This window comes from Oncorhynchus gorbuscha, linkage group LG15 (assembly GCF_021184085.1).
Source record: "Oncorhynchus gorbuscha isolate QuinsamMale2020 ecotype Even-year linkage group LG15, OgorEven_v1.0, whole genome shotgun sequence".
In the NCBI taxonomy this organism is placed as follows: Eukaryota; Metazoa; Chordata; class Actinopteri; order Salmoniformes; family Salmonidae; genus Oncorhynchus; species Oncorhynchus gorbuscha.
In genome coordinates, this window is record NC_060187.1 from 61,313,063 (window position 1) to 61,325,967 (window position 12,905).

The 12,905-nt window shown below is 43.1% G+C and overlaps 1 protein-coding gene across 3 annotated transcripts; it reads right to left on the reverse strand.

Moving 5' to 3' along the window:
• Positions 1-439: 439 nt before the first annotated feature.
• Positions 440-10,428, reverse strand: LOC123997644 (lipolysis-stimulated lipoprotein receptor-like). Of its 3 annotated transcripts, none has more exons than XM_046302089.1 (11): positions 10,176-10,428; positions 8,420-8,749; positions 8,109-8,228; positions 7,512-7,568; positions 5,763-5,909; positions 4,874-5,077; positions 4,601-4,660; positions 3,971-4,099; positions 3,231-3,570; positions 2,644-3,112; positions 440-1,413 (listed from the first exon to the last, which is right to left on the reverse strand). In XM_046302089.1, the coding sequence occupies exons 1-11, from the start codon at positions 10,213-10,215 to the stop codon at positions 1,378-1,380; spliced, it is 1,932 nt and encodes a 643-aa protein (XP_046158045.1). In that variant the 5' UTR covers positions 10,216-10,428; the 3' UTR covers positions 440-1,377. The 3 variants fall into 3 exon arrangements, with proteins under 3 accessions (XP_046158045.1, XP_046158046.1, XP_046158047.1); XM_046302090.1 differs by having other exon boundaries at positions 10,298-10,411; XM_046302091.1 differs by lacking the exon at positions 7,512-7,568 and having other exon boundaries at positions 10,176-10,417.
• Between the last annotated feature and the right edge of the window lie 2,477 nt (positions 10,429-12,905).

The window sequence follows — 12,905 nt, forward strand, 5'->3', positions numbered from 1 at the left end:
GACACAGCGTTACACCACATCCATCATGTATACATATACATATTGGCCGATGTTGAACATGGAAATCGGACAAGCAATAGCAAAAGGCCTTAAGATTTCAATCTATGAAAATAGGAAAGACAACGTATGGTAATGACATTCATGTGGTCAAATAGTAGATACCCATAAAGACAGAAACAAATATTGAAATACTATCGTGCCTTCTGTATGTCATACACTATTCCCTACATGATACTCCCTCAGCGAACAGCTCTTCTTCATGCCACAGAAACAAGACAGTGACGTCCGGTGGTACCTCCTAGAACAGCATGTCAGATCGCTTATTATTGAATTTTCACTTAGTTTCCAATTTACATCAATGCATGACTAAGTGAATATTTGACTTAAGTAGAAGTTCGCCCTATAGAATGTATTTTATAGAGAGAAAAAAAGCACTGAGCATTTTGAAAAAGATTTATTGTAAAATGACGCCTGTTGTAAATCACAGTAAACACAGCACGGACAGTGGGTATGACAAGTAGACTGTACAACAATGCAGCAAGTTCATTTTTCATAGCAATGTAAAAAAATATATATAATCTGCCTATGGCTGACATTATTCATGACAAATACATGCTGGACAGACAGTTAAAACTAATCCAATACTCTAAATACGATGATAAACGCAATGTAAAAATAACATGGCTATTATTCGATTTTAGTCATTTAGTAGACGCTCTTATACAGAGCAATTAAGGTAAAGTGCCTTGCACAAGGGTACATTAGCAGATTTTTCATTTAGTCGGCACTGCGACTAAGTGAAGAACTCTCTTAACCGCTAGGCTACCTCCCGCCCTAATAAAATCTATTCCATTTCAAATGTACAGCATGATCTAATTTCTTCTCACAGTAAGTAATTAAAAGTTAAAATTAATACTTGCTTTAGAAACTTAAAGCTCCGGGTTACTCACATTCATACTCACATTGACTGTAAGACGACTGTAAAGTGAAAATGAATGGTTAAAAAGAGTGAATGGAAAACCCCTTTTTGGTTTACTTTGGCTACTGCCATCCCAGCGTAGTCTACTTTAATTAAGTCCTCGGTATGTTCAACCACACGCTACACTTAGCACTTCAGTTAGAGCTACTCTGTAGATTCAAATGAATTGAGAGGACATAAGGCTGACAATGTTTTCAGTAAATAATGAAGCAATCAATTACTAAATTACCTCAATAAGGTCATTTGTACATATATTTGCACCGTCAAATGTTGATATCTTAGTTTAGGCATTGAATATAAAATCACGGTAGCAAGTTTGCAACATTAGTACTATTTACATAGACAATTGGTCATTGTGTTACGGGACAGAACAGTTACGCTGGGGGATACTGAACGTCTCACACCACCAGACTCTCCCGACTCACAGCTCCATTCTGTCAGAAAAGAAAGGGAGTTGAAACAAACAGAATGATGAGTTGGCCTGATACTGTACTATAAAGCATTACTATCAATCTAGAGACAACAAGCTAAAAACATGCTAAAACATACCACCACAATTCTGGCAAAACTAGGATCTGGATATTTGTTTGTTTGTCCTGCTGAATATGATTATACTATTTTGTAACTGGCATTAAAGGGATACTTGGGGATTTTGGCAATGAAGCCCTTTATCTACCTCCCCAGAGTCAGAGGAACTCGTTGTAGCCTCTACAAATCCGAGAGTGAAAGACTCTTCTCTCGTCTCTAACATATAGACGACCTTTTGTGAACAGTCCCATCTCAAGTAAGAATGCTGAATAAACTATATTTGAACGTACTTTACCTTCATCTGACACAAAATACCCAGAGTATTGTTATCAACCCGACTTTCACTATGCTGGTCTGTATATCGGTTTGTAGTTTCAATTATGATGCAATTCGCACGCTACTTGCACAATATGTCAACAATGGCCGAGCTTAACCGAAGCAGAGACCGAACGTTATCGCACGCAATCAGCTAGCAGATTTCACAAGCACTTCCAAATGATTGTGAGGGAATGGACTTCAGTCGACAACGATCGGTTACATTCGACATATTGTGCATCACGTGAACTGCATCAGGAAATGGAAAATACATGCGACATAAACCTACCGGCACCGCAAAAAGTTGCGGAAACAATACTTTACTGTGGACATTTGATCTCCACTACCTTCCGGCAAAAGGACCAAAAGCACGGACAACCAATTTAGTCAACATTCTGACTTGTAGAGACTATTGCGTCTTTTCACAGTGACTTCTTTGACTGATTATCCATGGAATAACCATGGTAACAGTCTGATGTTTAGGTAAAACTTATGTCTCAACATCCTGTATGAACAAAGTTTGTGGTATTTTCGCGAGCAAATGCTAACTAGCGTTAGCGCAATGACTGAAATGCTATGGAAACAGCATGCTATCTTTCCCTTCAAGCTGCACGCAGAGACATAAAAAAGGGCATCCACTCGTTCATCTGAATCTGGGGAAGTAGATAAAGGGCTTCATTGCCAAAATCCCAAATTATCCCTTTAACTATGTTGATGAAAGTAGTTCTATGAATGAAACAATCAATGAGGCATTTTGGCAATGGCCTTGAGTGGCACCCTGAATGCTCAATGTCCATATGCAAAACTCTGTGATGACTGACCTTGCGCAGGTTGCTCTTCTTGCAGGACGTCAAGCTCTCGTCATCACTAATGTAGGGGGGCGGGGGAGGGGCTGGGTAGTTGTCATCGTAGCGACGGACGGGGTAGGCGGAGGGCGGGGACATGGGGAGTGGAGGGGGTCCGCGGGGGGCCCTGCCTCGGTCCGAGCGCTCGCTGTCGCTGTCCAGGCGCTCGCGGCTCCTCGCCCTCTGCTGCTCGCCTAGACGCTTCTTCTCCATGGCTTCCCGCAGAAAGCTATCATCGTAGGCGTCCCGCCCACCGCCACGGCCGCCACCACGCTCCCGATCACGTTCGATGGCCATTAGGTCATCACGGCTACGTCTCCCCTGGAGACCGCTGACCGGGCTGCCTCCGCGGCGATGGTCGTCAGGGGAGGGCTCGCGCCGTCTGCGGTCGTCAAAGTTACGGCCGCGGTCATAGCCTCCGCGGCTGCTAAAGTCATCATCCGAGCTGAGAGGAGAAAAAACAGTGGGTCGAATCATTATCTTCCCCAGATTTGACCTCTGAGAGGTAAGGCTCATGCACTAGAAGGAGAAAGAGTGAGAGAGGCGCCAAATAAGAGCCTCACCCTCTGCGATCTCTGGCTCCTCCTCCTCCGTCACGGCGTCGGGGTGGGTAATCGTCGTGGGGATCCCGGGGGTCTCTGGGGTAGCGGTCTCGGCGGGCGATGTCATCCAGATTGTCCATGGAGCGAGCGCGTCCCTGGGCCCCCATGTGGGAGGAGGGCCCACCTCCTCGCCGCGGGTAGTCGTCACGCCCCCGCTGGCCGTGCGCGGACACGCTGCTGATGGTGCTCATGGCCTCGTCCTGGTCGTACACGGTGGCGAGGGGCGGGGCCTGGGAGCGGCCGCCGCCACGGCCCCGGGGATCATCATGTAGGGAGCTCACCTCGCTCATCCCCCCATCCACTGAGAGAGAGCGACAGAAAGATGGGTGGAGAGGAGAAGGAAAAAGGAAGAGGATGGGGAAACGCTCAAGAAAGACAGACATAGATCAAGCACGAGTCAGAGTTAAAAAGCCCCATCAAAGGACATTACAACACATTAAAGTTGATGAAGCCCGTTGAAGGCTCCATGTGAAATTAACGAAAACTTGACCCTTTCAATTGAACGACAACCACAAAACACAACATTGATTAAGAGACGAGCCTAGGGACCATATTCAAAAAGCGTCTCCTATGATCTCAAAGTTTCAACTGATCCTAGAACAGCACTCCTACGCTGAGGCTCTTTGTGATTACAGGCCCAGAACTCCGCAGTACAGTACAGTAGACCTGGGTGTGCGTAGATGTGTAGATGTAAGACTCACAGCGGTTGTACTTCCCACCGGCATCACCAGACCGTGTGGGGTCCAGGTTGGCTAGCTGTCTCTCCATGTAGTAGATGGCCCGAGTTGCGTTCCCATCTGGGTCCACCTGGATACGGTAGCCACTCCGAGCTGAGGAGGAGGGAGTAAATCAGGCAGGGTAGCCTAGTGGTTAGAGCATTGGACTAGTAACTGAAAGGTTGCAAGTTCAAATCCCAGAGCTGACAAGGTACAAAATCGGTCGTTCTGCCCCTGAACAGGCAGTTGACCCACTGTTCCTAGGCCGTCAATGAAAATAAGAATTTGTTCTTAACTGACTTGCCTAGTAAAATAAAGGTTTAAAAAAAAACGAGACATTGTGACAAGCAGGGTTGGTCTCAATTCCATTTCTATTCAGGAAGTAAACTAAAAATCCTTTGAAAAGCAATGAGGAAAATTGGAATGGGAATTTCAGTTTACTTTGTGAATTGACTGAATGGAAATGGTACTGAGCCCAACCCTCGTGACAAGATGACATTTCTCAGCCCCCCCAAGATGCTTTGGGGGCTCAGCTATAGGTCTGGTTAGATTTATGTACTATCACAAATAATCAAACAGACTGAGGATTTTGTAGTATCCATTTTGACTACTCACTTTGGTCTCCTGCGCCACTGTCCTGGTCATGCAGCAAAGGCACCTGGGAGCCTTGTCCAACTACAAACAGAAAACAAAAACAGAGATTTATCAACAAAGATGTTCCTCACACCAGCGTTGAAAACCACATTGCTGCGAAAACGTGCAGTAGTGAGATCTGAGAGCAAGAGGAGCATCAGTCCAAACAAAACTGAGAAACCAAAGTCACACATCAAGTCCTTGCTTTTATCTAGCTAATTGTCATGTTAAAACTGGAGAGGGGCTGTAAGTCACCTGAGCTGGCTCTGTCGTACTCCCGTCCGTAGCCGTTGGGGTGCAGGGGGGGGCCGCCCATTCCCTGGGGCAGGGGCAGCATGGGTATGCCGGGCTGTTGCATGCCCCCTCCGTAGGGTGGCTGGGGGTACATGCTGGGAGCATAGAGCGTGGGGGCGTAGTGGCTGGGGATGCCCGACTTCACCGCCTTGCCTGCTTCGTACACTGAATTGAGGAGTCAGTTCAGTGTTGCGACACATTAACGCTGTAGTTAGGTCGCATACTGTAAATGCATATTCTGAAGGCCTCATTTGCCGGGGTTTACTTTATTGGTCTGTTAAAATGTGTTTAACTGTAAGTCATGATGAAATTCAATACAACTAGTGTGTTGTGAGCAAAACCTTATGTCTTTCTATGAACTGTATTGTTATATTTATTTTTATTTAACCTTTATTTAACTAGGCAAGTCAGTTCTGAACTAATTCTTATTTACAATGACGGCCTACCATGGCCAAGCCCTAACACTAATTGTGTGCCGCCCTACGGGACTCCCAATCACAGCCGGTTGTGATACAGCCTGGAATCAAACAAGGGTCCGTAGTGACGCCTTTAGCACTGAGATGCAGTGCCTTAGACCGCTGCGCCACTTGGGAGCCCCGAGAAGATAAGAGTAGCAGCACATACTGTATAAATAACATGTACATGAGAATGGCAAATGTAAGGTAAACAGTGCCAGGGTCACAAACTGGCAAAGTGAAACTGAATGAGAAAAGGGAGTTTGGTTGAATGGAATGGGCATACTAATGTGAAGGTGGCATGGAAGCAGGACACTCTGTGCCCAGTGGAAGAGGAACATATAGGGCTGGTGTTGGCGGGGTTTTTCTACAGAGCGGTGGAGAGTGGTACTTACGTGCCCGTGGGCAGCAGCATTTCTCAGGGCAGCAGGGGCAGCTGATGTAGCAGCAGCAGGTGTGGGGGCAGCACTGGCACCAGCAGATCGCTATGAGGAGCAACAGCAGCAGGAAGCCAAACACTACCAGTACCACCAACAACCAGTCTGTAGACAGAGAAAGAGTAGAGAGAGCGAGACAGAGAGCAAGACAGAGAGCGAGATATTATAATTATGTATGTATGTATGGGCAAGCTAATATTTGTGCCATTCAGTCAAAATGAAACATCTCTGTGTTCTCTGGGTGTCTATCAGCGTGGTTGAATATTAACGTTTCTGTATTCACATAGCACTTGTTCAGGCAGTTCTAGGTTTCCCTTGGCTCTGTTTAAACCAGAGAAGTGGAACACTTCTACTGTTCAAATAGCCAACTTGACAAATGCTAATTTCTTTAAAAATGTGGACCAGAAAAATGACAATTTACAAGTCTATCAAGAACACTTGAGAACAGAGCCCTAGTATAGAAAAATAAACATTTGTATTATAACCTGTAGCTTGGCTAGTCCAATGGTCAGTCTAGTATGCAAAGGCTACAGTATGTATTGGGTGAAAAGTCACAATGACAAGCAGTAAACATTGGAACATCTACACGAGAGGTTCATTTCAGACATCAGAGAAACCAGATTTCACGTGAGTCATTCTGTCAGAATGACTGGGGTATGCCCTGGGGCGGCAGGGTAGCCTAGTGGTTAGAGCGTTGGACTAGTAACCGGAAGGTTGCAAGTTCAAACCCCCGAGCTGAGAAGGTACAAATATGTCGTTCTGCCCCTGAACAGGCAGTTAACCCACTGTTCCTAGGCCGTCATTGAAAATAATATTTTTTTCTTAACTGACTTGCCTGGTTAAATAAAGGTACAAATAAAAGATGAGGGAGCTAGCTGCATGGGAAAGAAAAACAATATATGCCAATATAGTGAAAGAGGACATACTCACTTCAACCACACATCACCTATAAATGTCATAGGCTGCAGTCTGACTGAAAAAGAGTTAATTTGCTGTTTGAGCTGACACAAGACAGACCAGAGCTATGTGCTGAGTGGCCTCATATCGCAACAATGTCACAGCCTTTAGGGCTATAGTTATGTTCTGCTGAGAGTTTTGCAGTCTCGACCATGAAGGAGAGAAAAAGCAAGTTAGAGTTGAATATCACTTTTTAATCAACGCAACCAACTAATTGTATATTTCAAGGGTTAACAATCAGTTTTTTAAGTTGTTGTGAGGGGACTTTCCATGCAAGGATAAGTCAAAACAAGATAATTGTAAAGATGGGTGGGGGTTAAAGCTTTTTAGCTGTCTGTTGAGCATTACTTTGAGATGTTAAGCAATGTGGCTCCTCATACTAAAAGGTAGACATTGAAGGTGTTGTAATGTTTAAAAATTGACCAAGGCTTGATTCAGTACAGCCAAAATCGTTGCACGAACTACCTTGATAAAAACATCAACAAGCTTGTTAAAGTAAACCAGGCTTGATAAAGTAAACCAGCAAAACTTTCGTTTTTGTCAGCCTTTCTCAAGGGAGGCCTGCTTCTCAGACTACATTTTCTAACCACCCTGACCATATGTTGTCCCGTTCAAAGCTGTGGATTCAGGCCAAATGTTATTCACCGGAAACTGAACATAAAACAGTGGCATAGTTGACATATCTTAAAAAACAGGGCTCTTAGGCTAGGGTTCGCCTCTACTGATTATAAGGGGCAAACTGGAAAGTACCTTCCATAACCAGTAAGTCAATCTCAGGCAGGAGATCAGTGGTATTTGACTTTCTCTCTGTGAAAGAAAGAAAGCCACAATTATTTTAAAAGCCCCAACTATATCTTTCTAATAAATGACTACACCTTTGCCCTCTTGAGTCTCCCTCACAACAACGTGTCCTTCTTGGAAGTCCCTGCTAAGTGGTCCATGATTCACGAATCACTTCAAAATGGAAGCCATGGATCCTTCCGAAGAAACGTCACTGAGCAGTCTCATTAAGCACAACCAGGAATCAAATAGCACATTTGGAAATTGTGGAACTGCCTGAAAATTGGACTTGGCTTTTCAAGATCTTTTACATTTGATTGCTACTGCTATCAGATGTTGTGTTGCTCCACACGGTGTCCAGCTAACTCAACAAATAAACCCAAGCAAACTAAGGGGAAACTAAGCACAGAGAAAATTAGTGATTGTTCCTCAAAAGGACAGCAGTTCTGTGAGGAGCAGTAGAATAGGACTTGGTAGAGAGATGGAGGGGTGGTGGTGGAAGGTTGGATAGATGACAACAGGTCAGGGGAGCTCTAAAAATGGCCTATGAGGATAGGAGCCACTCACCCAGAACTATGAGCTCTGTGTAGTCCTCGCTGTTTCCTGTCAGATCCTGAGAAGACACCACAGAGCACACGTACACGCCGCTGTCTCCCCACGCCGTCTGGGCAAGGTTCAGGTCTGCGTCTAAAGAGACAAGTAGGGTGGGTTTGATGAGGGGACACTGGCAACAGACAAGACTCATTGTGGTATAGGAGTCTTGTAATGGAAGTAACACGCAGACAGAAAGAGACAGGCACATATACACACACACACCGGTGCGCTTGCCCGCCCCCCACACACACATCACATTTGAAATCCCTAAAAGCCAAACTCACTGTTCAAGATGCTGACTTTGCGCCCCTGGTACTCCAGGCCCAGAGTAACAGCACTGCCCTGCTTGGAGGCCACGATGCGCACCGTCCGCAAGTTGTCGGCACACTCAATGTTGGCGTTGTAGTTAGGGTTGTTCTGGGACAGGATGTTGTCAGCACTGCTGGGGTTCAGGGCTGCCTGGATGGGGTCCCTGCAGTAGGACTTGTACCTCCAGGTGATGACGGGCGGCTGCGTGGAAGACGTCTGGAAGTTGCAGGTGAGCGTGACTGGCTGGAACAAGATGACCACATACCTCTTGACAGGACACTGGACAGAGATGGCCATAGTGGAGCCTGGAGAGACAATAGAGGGTCTTTAAAGAGGATAGTTTGTCTCAATGCATGCAGGTAGAGATCGATATCTTCACCACCCATAACAGTGCGCAAGAAAGTGTTTGTTGTTAACTGAAGGCGGCAGCGTAGCCTAGTGGTTAGAGCGTTGGACTGGTAACCGGAAGGTTGCGAGTTCAAACCCCCGAGCTGACAAGGTACAAATCTGTCGTTCTGACCCTGAGCAGGCAGTTAACCCACTGTTCCCAGGCCGTCATTGAAAATAAGAATGTGTTCTTAACTGACTTGCCTGGTTAAATAAAGGTAAAATAAAAATAAATAAAAAGGCAGCTAACTTTTCTTGTGAGTACATTAATTGTTACATTTTCTAACTTAGTTTGTAATTCAGCAGCTCTGTTTGAGTGAGATTTAAGGCACTCTGGGTGTGGCAGGAAGTTGACCAATCTGTAAGTGACATTCACAAAGGTCTTTCATAACTAAAGACTGGTATCATAGAGAGTAGATGCAATGAGTCACCAAGACCTTCAGCTGGGCATGTTTCATCAACAAAACTCCACATTTGAGTAATAGCACAGCCCTAGACTCAGTGAGATGTCATAGTTCAGCTCTGACTGAATTCTACATTTCATAGGGGGTCAAATTGTATCAAATGTATAAGGCAGACATGGGCATTTGGCATGAACATATTAGATGCTGTTACTTGGCTCAATCAGAAACTTCAACTTGCTAAGATTGCTTCACCGTTCTTCAATTGTCAAAAAGATAGCATCCCTGTGGAATTACACCCCTTCATCCTATTCCAGGCCATGTTTGACTACAAAATAATGTCAGGAGACAAAAAAATAGCAATGATATGATGAATACTTGATCTGAAAGTAGCCTTTTTTTAAAGGCTTTGACTATGATTCCGGCTTAAAAATTAAAGTCTCTAGTAATCCTTAATGTATTATATTCTGACATGTAAATATACTGGAAATCCGTGAGTTAACTAATAAATCACAAAATCACCCATTATCTGAACAGGGCTATTTTATTTCTTTAGGAAAAACACTCAATATTTCTTATAGGTGATGATTCTACAAAGCCTAAACAAAACTGTAAAAAATACATAAACATGGTTTTTCGGGCACGTCATGAAGCCAACAGATGATTAGCATTTATAAACGTTCAAATGAATACAGATTTAACCATTTGGTGGCCAACACCTGATAAAACAACGAACTCCAGAGATCCAGGTTACCTCTTACGATAACAAAAACAATCGAGGCCAAGGCTACTTTAGCCTACGAATTCGACATCAAAATAAGTCAACATTAGATCATATAAACTGTTTAAAATAAAGAGTATTAATAAATACGCACATCAGTAACTTATTGATTACATTGGGCCCTGACCCTGCCTTGAAAAACATTCAATTTCCTCTCCCTACCTGTTGCCATAAGGACGGTCACGACGAAAGTCAGGAACATTTTTCGATCCGAAGTGAATATATTTTAGTTTCAATTTAAAAGCCTCAATTTAAAAAACTATGTATAGTAATGAATTCAAGACCTGCATAAAAAGCCATTCGAAACCTTGTAGAACCGCAACCATGTATTGTTTTTTTTCTTAACTAGATAGGCCTACTTCCGACATTTTGTCTCGCGGTGTAGGTATGCGAGTAGGAGGCGGACCTGACAGGTGAGACTGCCAAGCCTCTGGCACAACAGGGGGACGTTCGATGTGAATCCTAGGGGTGGCCGTTGTAAACTAGTTTCCATTTGCCACCCCTAAGATTTGAATGTGAATTGTGTTGAGAAAAAAAAACATTAATACTTTTTTTTAACCAATTACAGTTTATCGCCCTCTGCATTGATAATGTACATTTGAACGTGACCTGGGATACACCCGTTCCACTTCAAACTACCGGGAGTGATAGTTGGTATTGCCCAGCTCGAAACTAGTTATTATTCCTCCTTAATATTAAGCATTAGAAATGTTGCGAGCTCAAGCTTCTGGCCTAGTAAAACACTGTTTTAAGGGAAAGGGGGATACCTAGTCAGTGTACAACTGAATGCGTTCAACTGAAATGTGTCTTCTACATTTAACCCAACCCCTCTGAATCAGAGAGGTGGGGGCTGCCATAATCGACATCTCCGTCTTCGGCGCCCGGGAACAGTGGGATAGGTAAACATCTGTTAAAACACTGATGTAAGAATCTGTATGAAGTGGTTTCAGGAATCCCAATCAAAACTATGTGAAACTTGTAGGATACCATCGCTAAGGACATTCAGAGTGAAAACTATGTAAAACAAACTTTCTTCAAGGAAAATGAAATACTTGGAAGTCCACAAATCAAACTCAAACAGAAACCAACTCAAATAGAAATAAACTGGGTGGTTCGAGCCCTGAATGCTGATTGGCTGACAACCATGGTATATCAGACCATATACCATGTGTGTGACAAAATATGTGTTTTTACTGCTCTACAGTTTATAATCGCAATAAGTTGGTATATGGCTAATATACCACGGCTAAAGGCTGGGTACAGGCACTCCGCTGGGGCGGCAGGGCGGCAGCGTAGCACTCCGCTGGGGCGGCAGCGTAGCCTAGTGGTTAGACCGTTGGACTAACCCCCGAGCTGACAAGGTACAAATCTGTCGTTCTGCCCCTGAACAGGCAGTTAACCCACTGTTCCCAGGCCGTCATTGAAAGTAAGAATGTGTTCTTAACTGACTTGCCTGGTTAAATAAAGGTTAAATAAAGGTAAAATAAAAATAAAATAAATAAAAAACTCCGCGTTGCATTGTGACTAAGAACAGCCCTTAGCCGTGGAATATTGGTCACCCTCCTCTGGCATTATGGCTTAATAATTGAAGCCCACGAATGCTTTTACTGGCATTTCACGCATAGGGCAAATTGCTTATCAACAAACCATCCTCATATCGAATCCCCAAGCTGACAGTTAATCAGCAAGGCAGTTATTTTTATTTTTTATTAACAACAAATCAATACAAAAAGTACATGAGGGAACACGAGTATATATAGATTATATACAATGGACAATGACATCCAGTGGAACAGTCACTTTACAATAGTGCATCTAAATCTTAAATATAGATTATATACAATGGACAATCGAGCTAGGGGGTACAATATCACATTACAATTACACAAGGATCTTAAGGGACATACATACACTTTTAAGGGACATACATACAGCTTTTTTGTTAGTAGGAGTATTTCACTGTCTTAAAATCAGTTCAATTTATTTTTGTAGGGTAAGAAAATCTGTTTTTTTGTTTGTAAATTTACATTTGTGTATATGAAATTTGGCCAAAAGAATAATACAATTAATTACATTAAACTGTTTCAGCTTATTTCTATTGTATGTAAAGAATCCAAGCAGTACATCTCTCCACAATAGTGTAAAATCTTCATAAATGTGTTCAATTATAAATCTACTGATGTCTTGCCACAGTTTTCTTACATGAATACAATGCCAAAAAAGATTCAACACTGTTTCTGGGTGGTCATTACAAAAGGAGCAATTTGAGTTGATGTTTTCCTTAAACTTCTTCATATAGTGGTTGGCAGGGTAATATTTAGGAATAATTTTAAAGGAAACTTCCTTCATTTTGTTAACAAGTAGGTATGTGTGGCAACATCCAAACTTTTTCCAACAGATATTATCAATAAATCCATTCTAATAAGGCATGACATAAGGTATAGATACAACATCCTGCTGAAACAAGGTTCGTATCGCTCTGTTGTTGAATGGACCAAAAGAGAAACAAATCTTTCCTACTGATGAGTCAACAGGGTCAATAGAAGGTAGGCTCTGAGGGTCAGGTCTTGACACGTTCCTGAATAACAGAGCAACACATGAGGGAATGGCATCTAAAACAATTGCAACATCTTTAGGTGTTACAGGGACCTTGTAAAGTGATAGGAATTCCTTATAACTGAGTAAAAGACCCTCTGCATTTACCAGTTGGCTCACCAATAGGATATTATTTCAGAACCAATATTTTAAAAAATATATATATTGTTATACAATATATCCCGATCATTCCATATATAATATCTGTGTGGTGAAAAATTGTGTTTATAAATTAAGGACCATGACCATGACCTGCCGATTGAAAGCAGAAAGTTTCACTGGAATTTTGTCAATATT